This window comes from Erinaceus europaeus, chromosome 11 (assembly GCF_950295315.1).
Source record: "Erinaceus europaeus chromosome 11, mEriEur2.1, whole genome shotgun sequence".
NCBI lineage: Eukaryota > Metazoa > Chordata > Mammalia > Eulipotyphla > Erinaceidae > Erinaceus > Erinaceus europaeus.
Window position 1 is genome coordinate 114,761,226 of NC_080172.1, and position 16,009 is coordinate 114,777,234.

Here is a 16,009-nt window from a genome sequence, read left to right on the forward strand (position 1 = left end):
AAAATTCAACTCGATAACCCTGATTTCATAACCAGCAAGGACACCTGTGGCAGAGAGTTTTTTTTTTAATATTTATTTTCCCTTTTGTTGCCCTGACTATTTTATTATTGTAGTTATTATTGTTGTTATTGATGTTGTCGTTGGATAGGACAGAGAGAAATGGAGAGGGGGGGAGAGACGGACACCTGCAGACCTGCTTCACCACCTGGGAAGCGACTCCCCTGCAGGTGGGAAGCGACTCCCCTGCAGGTGGGGAGCCGGGGGCTCGAACCAGGGGCTCGAACTGGGATCCTCACTCGGGTCCTCGCGCTTTGCGCCACGTGCGCTTAACCCGCTGCGCCACCGCCCGACTCCCGTGGCGCTACTGGCTCAGAGGTGTATTCGTCCTGTCTCGAGGAGCAGACACTTCAGGCGGTCATCACTCTGGGGAGAACACACAGCATCTCGAACAGCAGGTTGGCCGCCAGGAGAGCCGTGTTGCCTACAGAGACGAAGCCCACTGTGAGCGCCACAGACGCCGCCCTCCACGCCCACCACCTCCTCCCAGTCCAGCCCGCTCCCCTCATCCCTCCCTTGGCAGTCTTGCCTTCCATCCTCACTGGAGGCGCTTTCCCTGGCATCCTCCATCAAACATGGTTTGGAAATAGCATATGAAGCCTCAGGTGCTCCGCTTACTCTAAGAACACAGACGCCCTCCCTCAAGGGAAGCCTACTGCAGTGTAGCTGTGCCACTGTCCTCTGAGGCTAACGGGTCTCACTCTGTACGGTGTGTTTTGAGTTTGGGTTTTTTTTGTTTGTTTGTTTATTTTTTAATTAAAATGGTTGGGGTGGCATCTGTTTTAAATACCTTCTGATTCATTCCTCATCTCATTAATATTATTTATGCTTTGAGATTTTTTTTTTCAATAAAATAGCAAAAAAACCAACCAAGATGGAACTCTGCCACCCTATCACAAACCTAAAGGCTGTCTCTGCTTTATCTCCTTGCTCACTAGAGGGCAAGCCAGTTAAGTCACCTCCCTGGGGTTTTCTTAGGGTGAATTAGCCCATGTTTGTAAGGTATACAGTAATAGGTTTATTTTCTTCACAGAAGGACATCCCCAGCAGGTTCCTGAGTTGTACAAAAGAACCCCCATCCAGGGCCCAGGCGGTTGCACACCTGGTTAAGCGCTCACATCACAGAGCGCAAGGATCCAGGTTCAAGCCCCTGGTCCCCACCTGCGGGGGGGGGGGGGGAACTTCACAAGTGGTGAAGCAGAGCTGCAGGTGTCTCTGTGTCTCTCTCCTTCTCTGTCTCTCTCCCTTTTCAATTTCACTGTCTCTATCCAAAACATTTTTTTAAAAAAACCCCGTTACACATTTACTCATGGACTTCATTAATGTGATTTCAGCTAGCAGTGGCCTGCAGGTCACGGTGCTTCCCTACTCACCAGAAGGGTCGTACATTGGTGAAACTTCCACAAGATCGCAACCCACCACATTCAGTCCTTGACAACCTCGGATGATCTCCAAAGCCTGTCCAACAGTCAGTCGGCCACAGTGACAGTCACTTCCAGCAGAAAGCAATCAGCAGAGGTCCTATGGATTCCTCCCGCCACATCCCCAGCCTTTGACTGGCAACTATTCCCTTCCCTCCAGAAATATCTGATGACTGCAGTGGGTGGTAGATAGCATCAGGGTTCTGCAAAGAAACTCTCCTGCCTGAGGCTCCAAAGTCCCAGGTTCAATCCCCTGCACCATCAAAAGCCAGAGCTGAGCAGGGCTCTGGTCAAATAAATAAAGATGCATTGACTGCCGGGCATGGTGGTGGGCGTCACTGACACGCCGATGACCAGCACACAGTCCCTGCTCCCAAGAGCTCCTCCGCCAAGTGGTGACAGAGACCAGTCAGTCACCTCAGTGCCGTACATTAAGAGTTCAAGCAGTGAGAGGGCTGGGCGGTAGCGCAGCAGGTTAAGCGCGCGTGGCGCAAAGAGCAAGGACTGGTATAAGGATCCCGGTTCGAGCCCCCGGCTCCCCACCTGCAGGGGAGTCGCTTCACAGGCGGTGAAGCAGGTCTGCAGGTGTCTGTCTGTCTCTCCCCCTCTCTGTCTTCCCCTCCTCTCTCCATTTCTCTCTGTCCTACAATAATAACTACAACAATAAAAAGGGCAACAAAAGGGAAAATACATATATATTTTAAAAAGACTTCAAGGAGTCGGGCGGTAGCTCAGCGGCTTAATCGCACGTGGCGCAAAGTGCTAGGACCCGCTTGAGGATCCCGGTTCGAGCCCCCGGCTCCCCACCTGCAGGGGAGTCGCTTCACAGGCGGTGAAGCAGGTCTGCAGGTGTCTGTCTTTCTCTCCCCCTCTGTCTTCCCCTCCTCTCTCCATTTCTCTCTGTCCTATCCAACAACGATGACATCAATAACAACAATAATAAAAACAAGGGCAACAAAAAGGAAATAAATATTTATAAATGAAAAATAGACTTCAAGCCAAAGAGCTCACCTGGCTGGTGCACCTGTCTCTCCATTGTAGCCAACCCAGATTCAAGCCCCCCACACTGGAGAAGGTGCTCGTACCGTGGTCCCTTTCCCTTCTGTGTCTGTCTGTCTGTCTGTCTGTCTGTCCAAAAAAGGTCAACCCTGAGCAGTGAAGCCCAAGGCAACAACAGCAAAGCAAGCACAGAGTATTAATATCCTGAAAAGGTAAAGGTATGGCTTCCCCAAGATAGAAATTTGTTCTCTCTCTCCATCCCTCTCACTCTTTCACTGAGTAATAAATAAATACCTGGGGGTCGGACGGTAGCACAGCGGGTTAAGCGCACATAGTGCGAAGCACAAGGACCAGAGTAAGGATCCCGGTTCGAGCCCCCGGCTCCCCACCTGCAGGGGAGTCGCTTCCCAGGCGGTGAAGCAGGTCTGCAGGTGTCTGTCTTTCTCTCCCCCTCTTTGTCTTCCCCTCCTCTCTTCATTTCTCTCTGTCCTATCCAACAATGACAGCAATAACAATAATAATAATAACAACAATGATAAGAGCAACAAAAGGGGGAAAAAAGAGTCTTCAGGGACCACGTGGTGGTACACCTAGCTGAGCACATGTGTTAAAATGAGCAAGAACGTGGGTTCGAGCCCTCAGTCCCCACCTGCAGGAGGGAAGCTTTGCAAGCGGTGAAGCAGGGCTGCGAGAGTCTCTCTGTCTCTTTCTCTGTCACCTCTTCCCTCTTGATTTCTGGCTGTCTCCACCTAATAAAGATAATTAAGAAAAAATCCTCAGCCCTATAAATCGTCACGGGTGGAACCTCCTTACCTGACTAGGGGTGAGACCAGCAATTTCAGGTGTCCCAGTCCCCGGGGCATAAGCGGGGTCCAAGCCATCGATATCAAAACTGATATAAAGGGGTTTGCCTCCCATCTGCTGTCTCACTTCCGCCATCAGGGGAACCAGCGACTTCAGCCAGCAGTCTTCAGCCAGGACCACGCGGAAGCCCTGGGGAGGCAGAAACACAAGAACGGAAGGGCGAGACTTCAGCGTGGCAGCCTCTGCCGGGCTTCTCCTCGGTGTCCATCCTGTGCTGCTCTGGACACGTGGGCCACAAGTTACCCTCAGTCTCCACAAGGGAGGAAAGACTGCCCCCATTTTCCGGATGATAACAGGAGGAGACAACAGCTAGGAAAGAAGGAGGGAGTTCAGCTGACCTCTGGGAGGGTTCAGAATGAAGCTTTGGTAAGCCCATGCCGACTTCTCCTGCCAGCTTCTCCCCCACAGAAGACTGGCCTTTGCAACTGCGAGAGCAGAGGCTTGGGTCTTACCCAGGAGCACGTCCAGTTCACTGGGAACTGATTTGTATTCATTTATTTATTGGGTAAAGACAAAGAGAAATCAAGAGGGAAGTGGGAGCTACAGAGGGAGAGAGGAAATAGAAAAAGACTCTCATGCCTAAGGCTTCAATGTCCCAGGTTCAATCCCCTGCACCACCGTAAGCCAGAGCTGAGCAGTGCTCTGGTAGGAAAAGAAAAAGGGGGGGGGTATGTGGGGGAGCGAGACAGACACCTGCAGCCCTGCTTCACCATTCCTGAAGCCTTCCCTCATGCAGGTGGGGGCCAGGGGCTTGAACCCAGGTCCTTGTGCGCTGTAATGTGAGCACTTAACCAGGAGTCAGTCTGCCTGGTGAGGATGAGAAGAAACAGCAAGGCAGACACTTGGCCTTCGAATGCCTCTGTTCTTTTCCAAGTCAGTTCATCTGGACGCTTGCATGTTTCTCCTTGTCTGCCCAGCCCGCCAGCTGACGTGCTCCCTCCTCTCTGTCCCCACCGCCTACGTGATGCCAAGGCAGCCTTGGCTCCCCGCTGTCTGAACCTGACGGGGAAGCCCTTGAGGATTGGGGAGGAGGAGCCACTGGGGACGAGGGGGGCAGTTTAGGGGAGGCGTTGGGTCTGTCACCTGACTACGGCTGAATCTGCAGGGATCCAAGGTCGAGGAAGAGCCCCGGATGCCGATCTGTACCACCCGCCGACAGTCCAGGAGTCCGTCGTCCACGCAGCGGCGGAAGGGCGTGCCATGATACAGCTTCTCTCCCAAGGCTTTGTCAGCCACGTCCATGTGAGCATCCACATGCAGGAGCCCCACGGGGCCATGCCTGCTGGCAGCAGGGCAGCTCAGAGGCCCGGCCTCCTGGGGGCACCTGAGCAGTGCCCCCTTCCAGGCCACCAAGACCCGATAACACGTCATGACCACGGAGGGGAGACCTGGCACCCATGTCGGGGGCCTTGCTACTGCTTTCTGCCTTCAGGTCACATCGCGTCTGGAACAGTAAACTCAGAGGCCGTCAGGCAGAAAGTCAGCAGGTGCTGTGGCTACCTGTCACCCAGCATCCTCTAGACTTAGCAATGGAGAAAGCCCACCTGGGAGGTAGCACAGTGGATAAAGCCTTGGATTCTCAAGCATAAAGTCTTTAGTTCAATCCCCAGCATGTTCGAGAGTGATGCTCTGGCTCTATCTTCCTCTCTCACTAATAAAAGGAGAGAGAGAGAGAAAGAGAGAGAAAGACTGACTCCTGGGGACAGGAGGGTAAGAATGCAGGGTGAAAGACACTCGTCAGAGCTATCCTTTCTCCAGCAATAGCACCAAGAAACAAATCCAATTCAGCTCTCTCTCTCCACAATGTCCATCCACCCTGTCAAAAATTAACATAACAGGGAGTCGGGCGGTAGCGAAGCAGGTTAAGCGCACATGGCGCAAAGCCCAAGGATCAGTGGAAGGATCATGGTTCGAGCCCCCGGCTCCCCACCTGCAGGGGAGTCACTTCACAGGCAGTGAAGCAGGTCTGCAAGTGTCTGTCTTTCTCTCCCCCTCTCTGTCTTCCCCTCCTCTCTCCATTTCTCTCTGTCCTATCCAACAACAACATCAACAACAATAATGATAAGCACAACAAGGCTAAAGCAACAAGGGCAACAAAAGGGGAAAAAATGGCCTCCAAGAGCAGTGGATTCACAGTGCAGGCACTGAGCCCCAGCAATAACCCTGGAGGCACACACACACAAAATTAACATACAGGGAGTCGGCGGTAGCGCAGTGGGTTAAAAGCACGTGGCACAAAGTGCAAGGACCGGTGGAAGGATCCCGGTTTGAGCCCCCATCTCCCCACTTGCAGGGGAGTCGCTTCACAGGTGGTGAGGCAGGTCTGCAGGTGTCTGTCTTTCTCTCCCCCTCTCTGTCTTCCCCTCCTCTCTCCATTTCTCTCTGCCCTATCCAACGACAATGACATCAATAATAACAACAATAAAAAAAAGGAATAAATAAAAAATGTAAAGTGATCCGGGCGGTGGCGCAGTGGATAAAGCATTGGATTCTCAACCATGAGGTCCCAAGTTCAACCCCTGGCAGCATATGTACCAGAGTGATGTCTGGTTCTTTCTCTCTCTGCCTGTCTTTCTCATGAATAAATAAATTTTTTAAAAAACTTAAAAAAAAAAGAAAAAATTAATATACAATCCAAATCAATGTAGAACAAACACAGGTGGGAGAAAGACTTGTACCCACTCCCCTCCAACCTGGATGTGCCCACAAACTTTTTCTTTTTTTTTTTTAATTTTTATCTTTATTTATTGGATAGAGACAGCCAGAATTTGAGAGGGAAGGAGGAGATAGAGGAGAGACAGAGAGACACTTGCAGCCCCGCTTCCTGACTCGTGAAGGTTTCCTCCTGCAGGTGGGGACCAGGTACTGAATCCAGGTCCTTGTTAAGGTTAAGTACATTGTAACAGGTACTTAACCAGGTGCATGGGATGCATTGGATCCACCTTCTCGTGGTGCATCCCGTGAGTCCCCATTCATTGGGGAAACTGACGATCCTTCCTAGCCAACTGAATCCACATGGATCCCAGTCACTTTCAAAGACAGCAACAAGCAGCTCCTGACAGCTTTCAGCCTGACGCTGTTGACTGGCTACGGAAGAAGGGCAAACGCTAGAAGAAGAAGAAGAAGAAGAACCGGGTGCACCACCACTCATCCCCTTACTCTCTTTTTCTTTTGGAGAGGGTATCATGCTTCCAAGTCAGTGTCAACTCCCAGGCCCCTACGTGTGTGTGTGTGTGTGTGTGTGTGTGTGTGTGTGTGTGTTTGCAATGTTGTTCTTTGTGTGTTTGCAATGTTCTTTGGGTTTTTTTTATGGTTTTTTAAATTAATTATTTATTTATTATTGGATAGAGACAGAGAGAAATTGAGAGGGAAAAAGAGAGAGAGAGAGACATCTGCAGTTCTACTTCACTCATGAAGCTTCCCCCTTGCAGGTGGGGACCAGGGTTTGAACCTGGGTCCTTGCGCACTGTCCTGTGTGTGCTTAGCCAGGTGCACCAACTCCTGACCCATTTGTTTTGGTTTTCAAATTTTATTTATTGATTGATTGATTTTCCCTTTTGTTGCCCTTGTTGTTTTTATTGTTGTTGTAGTTATTGATGTTGTTGTTGGAGAGGACAGAGAGAAATGGAGAGAGGAGGGGAAGACAGAGGAGGAGAAAAAGACAGACACCTGCAGACCTGCTTCACCGCCTGTGAAGCGACTCCCCTGCAGGTGGGGAGCCGGGGGCTCAAACCGGGATCCTTATGCAAGGACCCTTGCACTTTGCGCCACGTGCGCTTAACCCACTGCGCTACCGCCCAACTTCTGCATAACCACTATATTATCTCCCCACACCGCAGCCCCCTCACCTACCCACCCAATCCTCTTTCTATACCTGAATTCTGAAACTACCACCATCTCAGCCCTTCTTTTTCTCAATTCTTTATTATTTTGTCTTAGTTAATTATTTTTTTCTCAAGCCTTTTAACAAAGTTAGTCAACCCCTGACAGACTTCCACTACCAGGAAATCCCTCTTCCCATTTTTTTTTATATTTTATTTATTTATTCCCTTTTTGTTGCCCTTGTTGTTTTATTGTTGTGGTTATTATTGTTGTTCCCATTTTTTTAAATATTTATTTATTCCCTTTTGTTGCCCTTGTTGTTTTATTGTTGTAGTTATTATTGTTGTTATTGATGTCATCATTGCTGGATAGGACAGAGAGAAATGGAGAGAGAAGGGGAAGACAGAGAGGAGGAGAGAAAGACAGACAACTCCAGACCTGCTTCACTGCCTGTGAAGCGACTCCCCTGCAGGTGGGGAGCCGGGGGCTCGAACCGGGATCCTTACACCGGTCCTTGCCATGTGTGCTTAACCCGCTGCGCCACTGCCTGACTCCCCCTCTTCGCATTCTTTAGACACAAGTCCCTTTCAAGATAAAACTGGCCTCTCGTCAGCAAGTACCAGCACTGGTCTTGGAAGCAAAAGAGAAACTGAAGTTGACCAGGGCTGTGTATTCCACAAGGGGCTCATCTTCCAAAACAGAGGCAAGAGAACATGCTAGGGATGCGTCTCAGCATGTATCTGGGGCTGGGGCTGGGGCTGGGGCTGGGGTGAGGTGAGGTGAGGAAAGGCAGCAGAGTCAATAGTAAGTTCTCAGCTTCCACTGGTGACTGACAGAGACACCTGGAGCGTCACGTGACCTTAGTTCTGACCCACAGAAGCAACTCAGTTGGGAATCTGCTGTCACCTCTGATGGCCTGAGGCAGCGGAGGTTACGTGATGCCATCCAGCAGCAAATAACTCGCTCCCTGCCCCTGAATTTTGAAACCTCGCTCCGGCCCACACACTTGGCACTTACTTTTCTGCTATTGCTTGCAGTATAGGGTATGTGACTGTGTGGTCTCCACCTGCAAAGGGAAAAGGGAAGACATCTGGAATCTGAGCGAGATTGGAAGTTCTCTGTGCTAGAACTATTTCAGTTTGCCAAGCGGACAAACCTTCCAATGACACAGAAAAACTGCAACCTGGGAGTTGGGCGTTAGCGCAGCGGGTTAAGCACATGTGGCACAAAGCACAAGGACCGGCATAAGGATCCCGGTTCGAGCCCCCGGCTCCCCACCTGCAGGGGAGGCTCTTCACAGGCGGTGAAGCAGGTCTGCAGGTGTCTGTCTTTCTCTCCGCCTCTCTGTCTTCCCCTCCTCTCTCCATTTCTCTCTGTCCTATCCAACAACGATATCCTCAACAATAATAACTACAACAATAATAAAAACAAGGGCAACAAAAAGGAAATAAATATTTTAAAAAAGAAAGGAAAACTGTAACCCTCCGCAGGAGGTACAGTGGCTAGAGTATTGGACTTGCAAACATGAGGTCATGAGCTCAATCCTCCATAGTGCATATGCCAGAGAAATACTATGGTTTCCTCTCTCATTCTCTAATAATAAACAAATCGTAGGAAGGAAGGGAGTAAGGGAGGGAGGGAAGTAGATGGTGAAAAAGAAAGACTAGGGGGCAAGTGGTGACACACTTGCTTAATTATACATGTTCTTATGTGCAAGGACCTAGGTTCAAGCCCCCAGTCTCCACCTGCAGGGGGAATCTTCATGAGCAGTGAAGCAGGGCTGCAGGTATCTGTGTGTGTGTGTGTGTGTGTGTGTGTGTGTGTGTGTGCTCCCTCTCAAATTCTCTGTTTTATCAAGTAAAAAATATATAGTTTAAAAAAAATAAAAGAGGGAGTCGGGCGGTAGCGCAGCAGGCTAAGCGCACGTGGCACAAAGCGCAAGGACCAGCATAAGGATCCCGGTTCGAGCCCCGGCTCCCCACCTGCAGGGGAGTCACTTCACAGGCAGTGAAGCAGGTCTGCAGGTGTCTGTCTTTCTCTCTGTCTTCCCCTTCCTCCATTTCTCTCTGACCTATCCAACAGTGATGATAACAATAAAACAACAAGGGCAACAAAAGGGAATAATAATAAAATAAATATTAAAAAAAAAAAGAAAAGAAAGACTATGACTTCAGCTAAAACAAGGTCTTGTCTAGTGGTTGGAAACATGGCCATTGGACAGCTGAGATTACACTGTTCTATAAAGTAGAAAGTAAACTAAAACTTACAGGTACGGACATACGTACTCAGTGAAGCCTGTGTGTTGTGCACCACCTTCCTCCCTGCTAAGCTCTGCAGAGTAGGCTTTCTAACTTGACTGAAATAACCTGAATGTTTAGGAAGAAAGCCCATGTCGTCTGAATGACTGGTGAACCAGAGGAGTAATCCATACCGCAGTGCGAGTTTGCTGGGAGGGGCTGGAGAGGGGACTGCTGCCTCTAAGCTGATACAGACCCTGACCAGGGGGAAACTGTCTCTTTGTCGGTCTCCCCCAAATGAAGTTATTAAAATGATATCCTGGGGCCGGGCGGTGGCACAGCTGGTTGAGTACACACAGTACCATGCACAAGGTCCCGGGTTCAAGCCCTTAGTTTCCACTTGTGTGTGAATGTGTGTGTGGGGGGGTGTGTTATTTCACTAGCGGTGAAGCAGTGCTGCAGGTGTCTCTTTTTCTCTCTCTATTTCCCCTTCTCCCTCTCAATTTCTCTCTGCCCCACCAATTGAAATACATAAATAAATCAATATTCTGTCAACTGTCAAAAACTCATAACTGAGCCCCTCCTGGCAGCCTCCTCAGACCTGGGGCCAAGGGCCAAATAAGGGCGTGGGAAACAGAGGCGATTACCGGAATGCACAAGTCAAAGGAGACCAAAAGTCTCAGTCAGCAATATATGCCACTCGAGGCTCAGGAGAGGGCTCACCTGGTAAGGTACATCACTCACCAGGTGCAAATTTTCTGGGTTCAAGCTGAGTCCTGGGGCCACCTGGGGGTACCACATACTTAGGGGGAAGTTCCACAGATGGTGCAACAGTGCTGTTCTGTCTGTCTGTCTGTCTGTCTCTCTCTGTCTCTGTCTTTATCTATCTATCTGAATTAATACAAAGACTGAAATAAAGGGAGGGGCAAGTGGTGGTACCTGGTTAAGTGCGCAAGGACCCAGGTTCAAGCCCCCAGTCCCTACCTGCAGGGAGAAAGCATCACAAATAGTGAAGGGCTGCAGCTGTCTCTCTGCTACTAAGTCCCAGGTTCAATCCTCTGCACCACCATAGCCACAGCTGAGCAGTGCTCGGGTGTTTCTGTGTGCATGCGTGCGTGTGTGTGTGTGTGTCTGCATTTCTCTGAAAAATAAAATAAGTCTTTATAACCAAAGAGAGATGACTGAAGTATTTCTCCACTGGACATGAAGCTTCCCCCTTCAGGTGGGGTTTGGGGGGCTTAAACCCAGTTCCTCACCCTCGGCTGGCCTCGTTCCAATATTTTTTAAAATTTTTTTTTTAATTTTTAAAATTTATTTATTCCTTTTTGTTTTTTATTGTTGTAGTTATTATTGATGTTGTTACTGATGTTGTCGTTGTCAGATAGGACAGAGAGAAATGGAGAGAGGAGGGGAAGACAGAGAGGGGGAGAGAAAGACACCTGCAGACCTGCTTCACCGCCTGTGAAGGGACTCCCCTGCAGGTGGGGAGCCGGGGCTCGAACCAGGATCCTTATGCCTGTCCTTGAGCTTTGCCCTGTCGGGAAATTGTTAATCCAGCTCCCCCTGCTCCACCCTGCATTCCTGATGCTATGGCCTATTTACATAATCATTGTTTTGCCTGAAAGATCCCCACTCATTCCATTCCTTTGATCTATCTTTCAAGACCCTCCCTGCCTCCAGGGTATCATTAATCCCACCAGTTAAAACCCTTGCAATAGTTGCTAAGGAAGTTTCTGCCTTCCCAGCGCCCTTTTGCCTTTCTCCATCCCTTTCCTAGCCATTTCCATTTCCGACTTGTCACTTCCGGGTCTGGCCTTTAAAAGCAAGCGTTGCTCTCTGATCAATAAAGACATTGCATCGCCTAGCCTGCCATGAGCTTGGTTCCTGAGTCATATATCTCCCGTGTCACTGAGTGAGTAGCAGCCCAGGCTGGCTCTGGTCATGTTCCCTCCAACCCAGAGGTCACATGCCCAGGAAGAGGTACCACCACACTACCCCGGCACTGCCCCACATGCACTTAACCCGCTGTTCTACTGCCCAACAATCTAAACAACTATTTAAATAACAAAAATAAAAGTAAAATTGATGCAAACACAAATCCATGAGAGCCAGATGTTGGTACACCTGGTTAAGTGCAAGAACCCTGGTTTGAGTCCCAGTCTTCTTGCCCGCAGAGGGGACGCTTCACAGGCTGTGAAGCAGGTCTGTAAGTATCTGTAGGTATGTTTCTCTCTCCCTCTTTATACTCCCCCCCCATTTTTCTCTGTCCTATCCAATAAAATGGAAAAAATGGTTGCCAGGAGCAGTAAATTTGTAGTGCTGGCACTGAACCCCAGAAATAACCCTGGAGGCAGAAAATTACATATATCCATGATAAATTTTAAGAAAAACAGCATCAGGGGGGCTAGGCAGTGGCGTACCTGGTTGAGCGCACACATTACAGTGCACAAGGATCTGGTTTAAGCCCCTGGTTCCCACCTGCAGGGGGAAGACTTCACAAGTGATGAAGCAGGGCTGCAGGTATCTCTCTCTTTCTTTCTCTCTCTCTTTCTCCCCCTCTACTTCTAACTTCCCCTTCTCAATTTCATTCTGTCTCTGTCCAATAATATATATTAAAAAAAAAAAACAGGATCAGTAACTGATCATTCTGATTTATACTGAACAATTTTTAACCCTAACTTTTTCAGCTGCCCTTAAATTTGGTGGGTTAAAAAAAAAGGTTTATCTGGGGGCTGGGTTAAGCACATGTGGCGCAAAGCACGAGAACCAGTGTAAGGATCCCAGTTCGAGCCCCCGGCTCCCCACCTGCAAGGGAGTCGCTTCACAGGTGGTGAAGCAGGCCTGCAGGTGTCTATCTTTCTCTCCCCGTCTCTGTCTTCCCCTCCTCTCTCTTGATTGCTCTCTGTCCTGTCCAACAATAATCACAGCTATAACAACAATAACAATAACAACCACAACGAGGGTAACAAAAAAATGTTTATCTATTTATTAATGAAAGATAAAAGAGAAAGAGGATAAGAAAAGAGAGGATTGTGGTTCAGGAGGTGGTGCAGTGGATAAAGTATCAGATTCTCAAGCATGAGGTCCTGAGTTCAATTCCCGGTAGCACATGTATCAGAGTAATGTCTGGCTCTTTCTCTCTCTCCTTCTATCTTTCTCATTAATAAATAAAATCTTTAAAAGAGAGAGAGAGAGAGAGAGAGAGAGAGAGAGAGAGGATCAGGGGTTGGGCGGTAGCACAGGAGGTTAAGCACATGTGGCGCAAAGCACAAGGACCGGCGTAAGGATCCCAGTTCGAACCCCCGGCTCCCCACCTGCAGGGGAGTCGCTTCACAGGTGGTGAAGCAGGTCTGCAGGTGTCTGTCTTTCTCTCCCCCTCTCTGTCTTCCCCTCCTCTCTCCATTTCTCTCTGTCCTATCCAACAACAATGACATCAATAACAACAACAATAACTACAACAACAACAAAACAACGAGGGCAACAAAAGGGAAAATAAAAAAATTTTAAAAAAAGAAATACATTTAAAAAGACAAGAAAAGAGCCTAAGAGTGTCACCCAGGTACAGGTACACAGGGCTAAATTCTGGACCTCATGCTTCTGAGGAAACTCTTCATCCATCCTGCCACCTTCTAGCTCAATAACTTGGGTGCTCACCCCAGTCTACCCTCATCCAGTGGATTCATTCAAGCACACACTTTCCACAGCTGTAGGAAAATGCAGGCGTATTCATGGTCCGGGACATCACTCAATGGATAAGGCCTTAGACTCTCCAGCATGAGGTCCTGAGTTCAATCCCTGACGGCACATGTACCAGAGTGATGCCTGGTTCTTTCTTTGTCCCTCTCTCTCTCTCTCTCTCTCTCTCTCTCTCCTATCTTTCTTCATTAATAAATAAATAAAATATTTTAAAACAAAAATCATGAGTTCAAAATAGCTTTCTATAGTGGCCAGGGGGGCAGAGAAGTGCATAAAACACTGGACTCTCAAGCATGAGAATCTTTTTTTTTTTTTTACCCCCGGGGTTATCGACAGAGCTGGGTGACTGAATTATAAATTTACTGCACCTGGCAGACATTTTTTTCCTTTTTTTAAAATTTTTTTATTTTAGGGGATAGGAGGACGGAGAGAAATAGAGAGAGGAGGGGGAGATAAAGAGGGAGAGAGAAAGATAGACACCAGCAGACCTGCTTCACCACTTGGGAGACACCCCCCTGCAGGTGGGGAGCCAGGGGCTTGAACCTGGATCCCTGTGCAGGTCCCTGTGCTGTGTACTATGTGCACTTAACGCAGTGTGCCACCACTCAACCCCCAATAAATCAAATTTTAAAAAAAGAAAAGGGGCCAGGAGGCGTGCACACGTTGTTAAGGACATATGTTACAGTGAATAACAACAGGGTTCCAGCCCCCAGCCCCCAGCCCCCACCTGTAAGGGGAAAGCTTTTCAAGTGGTGAAGCAGGGCTGCAGGTGTCTCTCTCCCTATCACCCCCTACCCCCTCGATTTATGACTGTCTCTATCCAATAAATAAATAAAGATAATACAAAAATGAAAAAGAAACTCTTTCCCATAACCCAGGAGATGGTGCCGGAGAAAAGATTGTCAAATGTGAGGTCCTTGGGGGTCGGGCGGTGGCGCAGGGAGTTAAGCGCAAAGACCCGCATAAGGATCCGGGTTCAAGCCCCGGGCTACCCACCTGCAGGGGAGTCGCTTCACAAGCGGTGAAGCAGGTCTGCAGGTGTCTGTCTTTCTCTCCCCCTCTCTGTCTTCCCCTCCTCTCTCCATTTCTCTCTGTCCTACCCAACAATGAACAACATAAACAACAAAAATAATAACAACAACAAGGCTACAACAACAAGGGCAACAAAAGGGGGGAAAATAGTCTCCAGGAGCAGTGGATTCATGGTGCAGGCACTGAGCCCCAGCAATAACCCTGGAGGCAAAAGAAAAAGTGAGGTCCTGAGTCTGCTCCCCAACACGGCAGGTGCCAGAGGGACGCTCTGGTTCTCTCCTACTCCTCTTCCGCCTCTCTCTCATAAATCAATGAACAATTCTCTTACTGTTTCCACATTCATAGGGCCTCGCCCTGAAGAAGCAGCCATGCCCCAGCCCATAGGAGATAAGCCGGGGAAGCCAGAAGCACACGAGCCCTTGCAGATGTCCTTACCCAAGGTCAAAGGAACACAGCCGGCGGCGACAATCTTCTGATAGGCCTCTCGAATCCGGCGGCAGCTGTCCTGCAGGTTGTAGAGATTCACATTCACGTCGCCTAGGTCGGCAACCTTGAGGGACTGGAAGGGGAGGGCCCCGAGGCTGGGGTTGACTGAGCGGATCATCACGGACTCTTCTCGGATTCGCCGGGGTCCGAATCTGGAGTAGAAAGTCACCCTGTGAGAGTCACACACCCCCCCTTTTCTTTCCTTTGAAACTTTATTTATGTGTTTGTTTATTTAAATTATTTGTAAGCAGCTTTAAAAAAATTTTATATTTATTTTCCCTTTTGTTGCCCTTGTTTTGTTTTGTTTTTACTGTTGTTGTAGTTATTATTGTTGTTGTAGTTATTGTTATTGATGTTGTCACTGTTGGATAGGACAGAGAGAAATGGAGAGAGGAGGGGAAGACAGAGAAGGGGAGAGAAAGACAGACCCCTGCAGACCTGCTTCACAGCCTGTGAAGTGACTCCCCTGCAGGTGGGGATCCTTATGCAGGTCCTTGCGCTTTGCACCACGTGCGCTTAACCCACTGAGCTACCGCCCGACTCCCTTAAAATATTTTTTAACCACAGCACTGCTCAGCTCTGGTTTATGGTGGAGCGGGGGATTGAACCTGAGACTTCGGAGCCTCAGGCATGAGAGTCTATTTGCATAACCATTATGCTATCTAGCCCTGCTCTTAACTTTATTTATTTTACTTGATAAGAGAGAAATTTAGAGGGAAGGGGAAGAGAGAGGGAGAGAGACACCTGCTGCCCTGCTCAACCGCTTGTGAAGCTGTTCCCCTGCAGGCAGGGAGCAGGGGCTTGAACCCAGGTCCTTATGCATTGTAATGTGTGTGCTTAACCAGGTGAGCCACCACTCGCCCCTCCTTTTCCTTTACACCAGAATACTCCTCAGTTCTAATCGATGGCGGTGCAGGGGGATTGAACCTGGAACGTCAGAGCCTCAGGCACTGATGTTTCTTAGCATAACCATTAAACTATCTCCCCAGCCCCCAGGGATTCATTCTTAAAACTTTTTTTTATGAATTTATTTATTCTCTTTTTTTTCATTTTTAAATTTTTATTAGTGATTTACAAAATTATAAGATAATAGGAGTATAATTCCACACCAATCCCACCACCAGAGTTATGTGTCCCCATCTCCCTCTAGAGGAAACTGTAATAGTTCTACCAAGGTCACAGATATGCCCTTTAAAAAAAAAAAAATCATATATATATACATATATATATTTTTCCCTTTTGTTGCCCTTGTTGTTTAACATCGTTGTGGTTATTGATGTCATCGTTATTGGATAGGACAGAGAGAAATGGAGAGAGGAGGGGAAGACAGAGAGGGGGAGAGAAAGACAGACACCTGCAGACCTGCTTCACCGCCTGTGAAGCGACTCCCCTGCA

General features: G+C 48.7%; 1 protein-coding gene across 1 annotated transcript in view; it reads right to left on the reverse strand.

Moving 5' to 3' along the window:
* Nucleotides 1-241: 241 nt before the first annotated feature.
* AGMAT (agmatinase) overlaps nt 242-16,009 on the reverse strand; it is a 17,340-nt gene continuing 1,572 nt past the window's right edge. Inside the window, exons 2-7 of the mRNA XM_007523729.3 lie at nt 14,564-14,766; nt 8,181-8,229; nt 4,425-4,620; nt 3,291-3,470; nt 1,431-1,515; nt 242-481 (exon numbers count right to left, since the gene is read on the reverse strand). Of these exons, the coding sequence (XP_007523791.1) occupies nt 408-481; nt 1,431-1,515; nt 3,291-3,470; nt 4,425-4,620; nt 8,181-8,229; nt 14,564-14,766 (787 nt within the window). The 3' untranslated portion in view covers nt 242-407. The remainder of the gene's footprint in view (nt 482-1,430; nt 1,516-3,290; nt 3,471-4,424; nt 4,621-8,180; nt 8,230-14,563; nt 14,767-16,009) is intronic.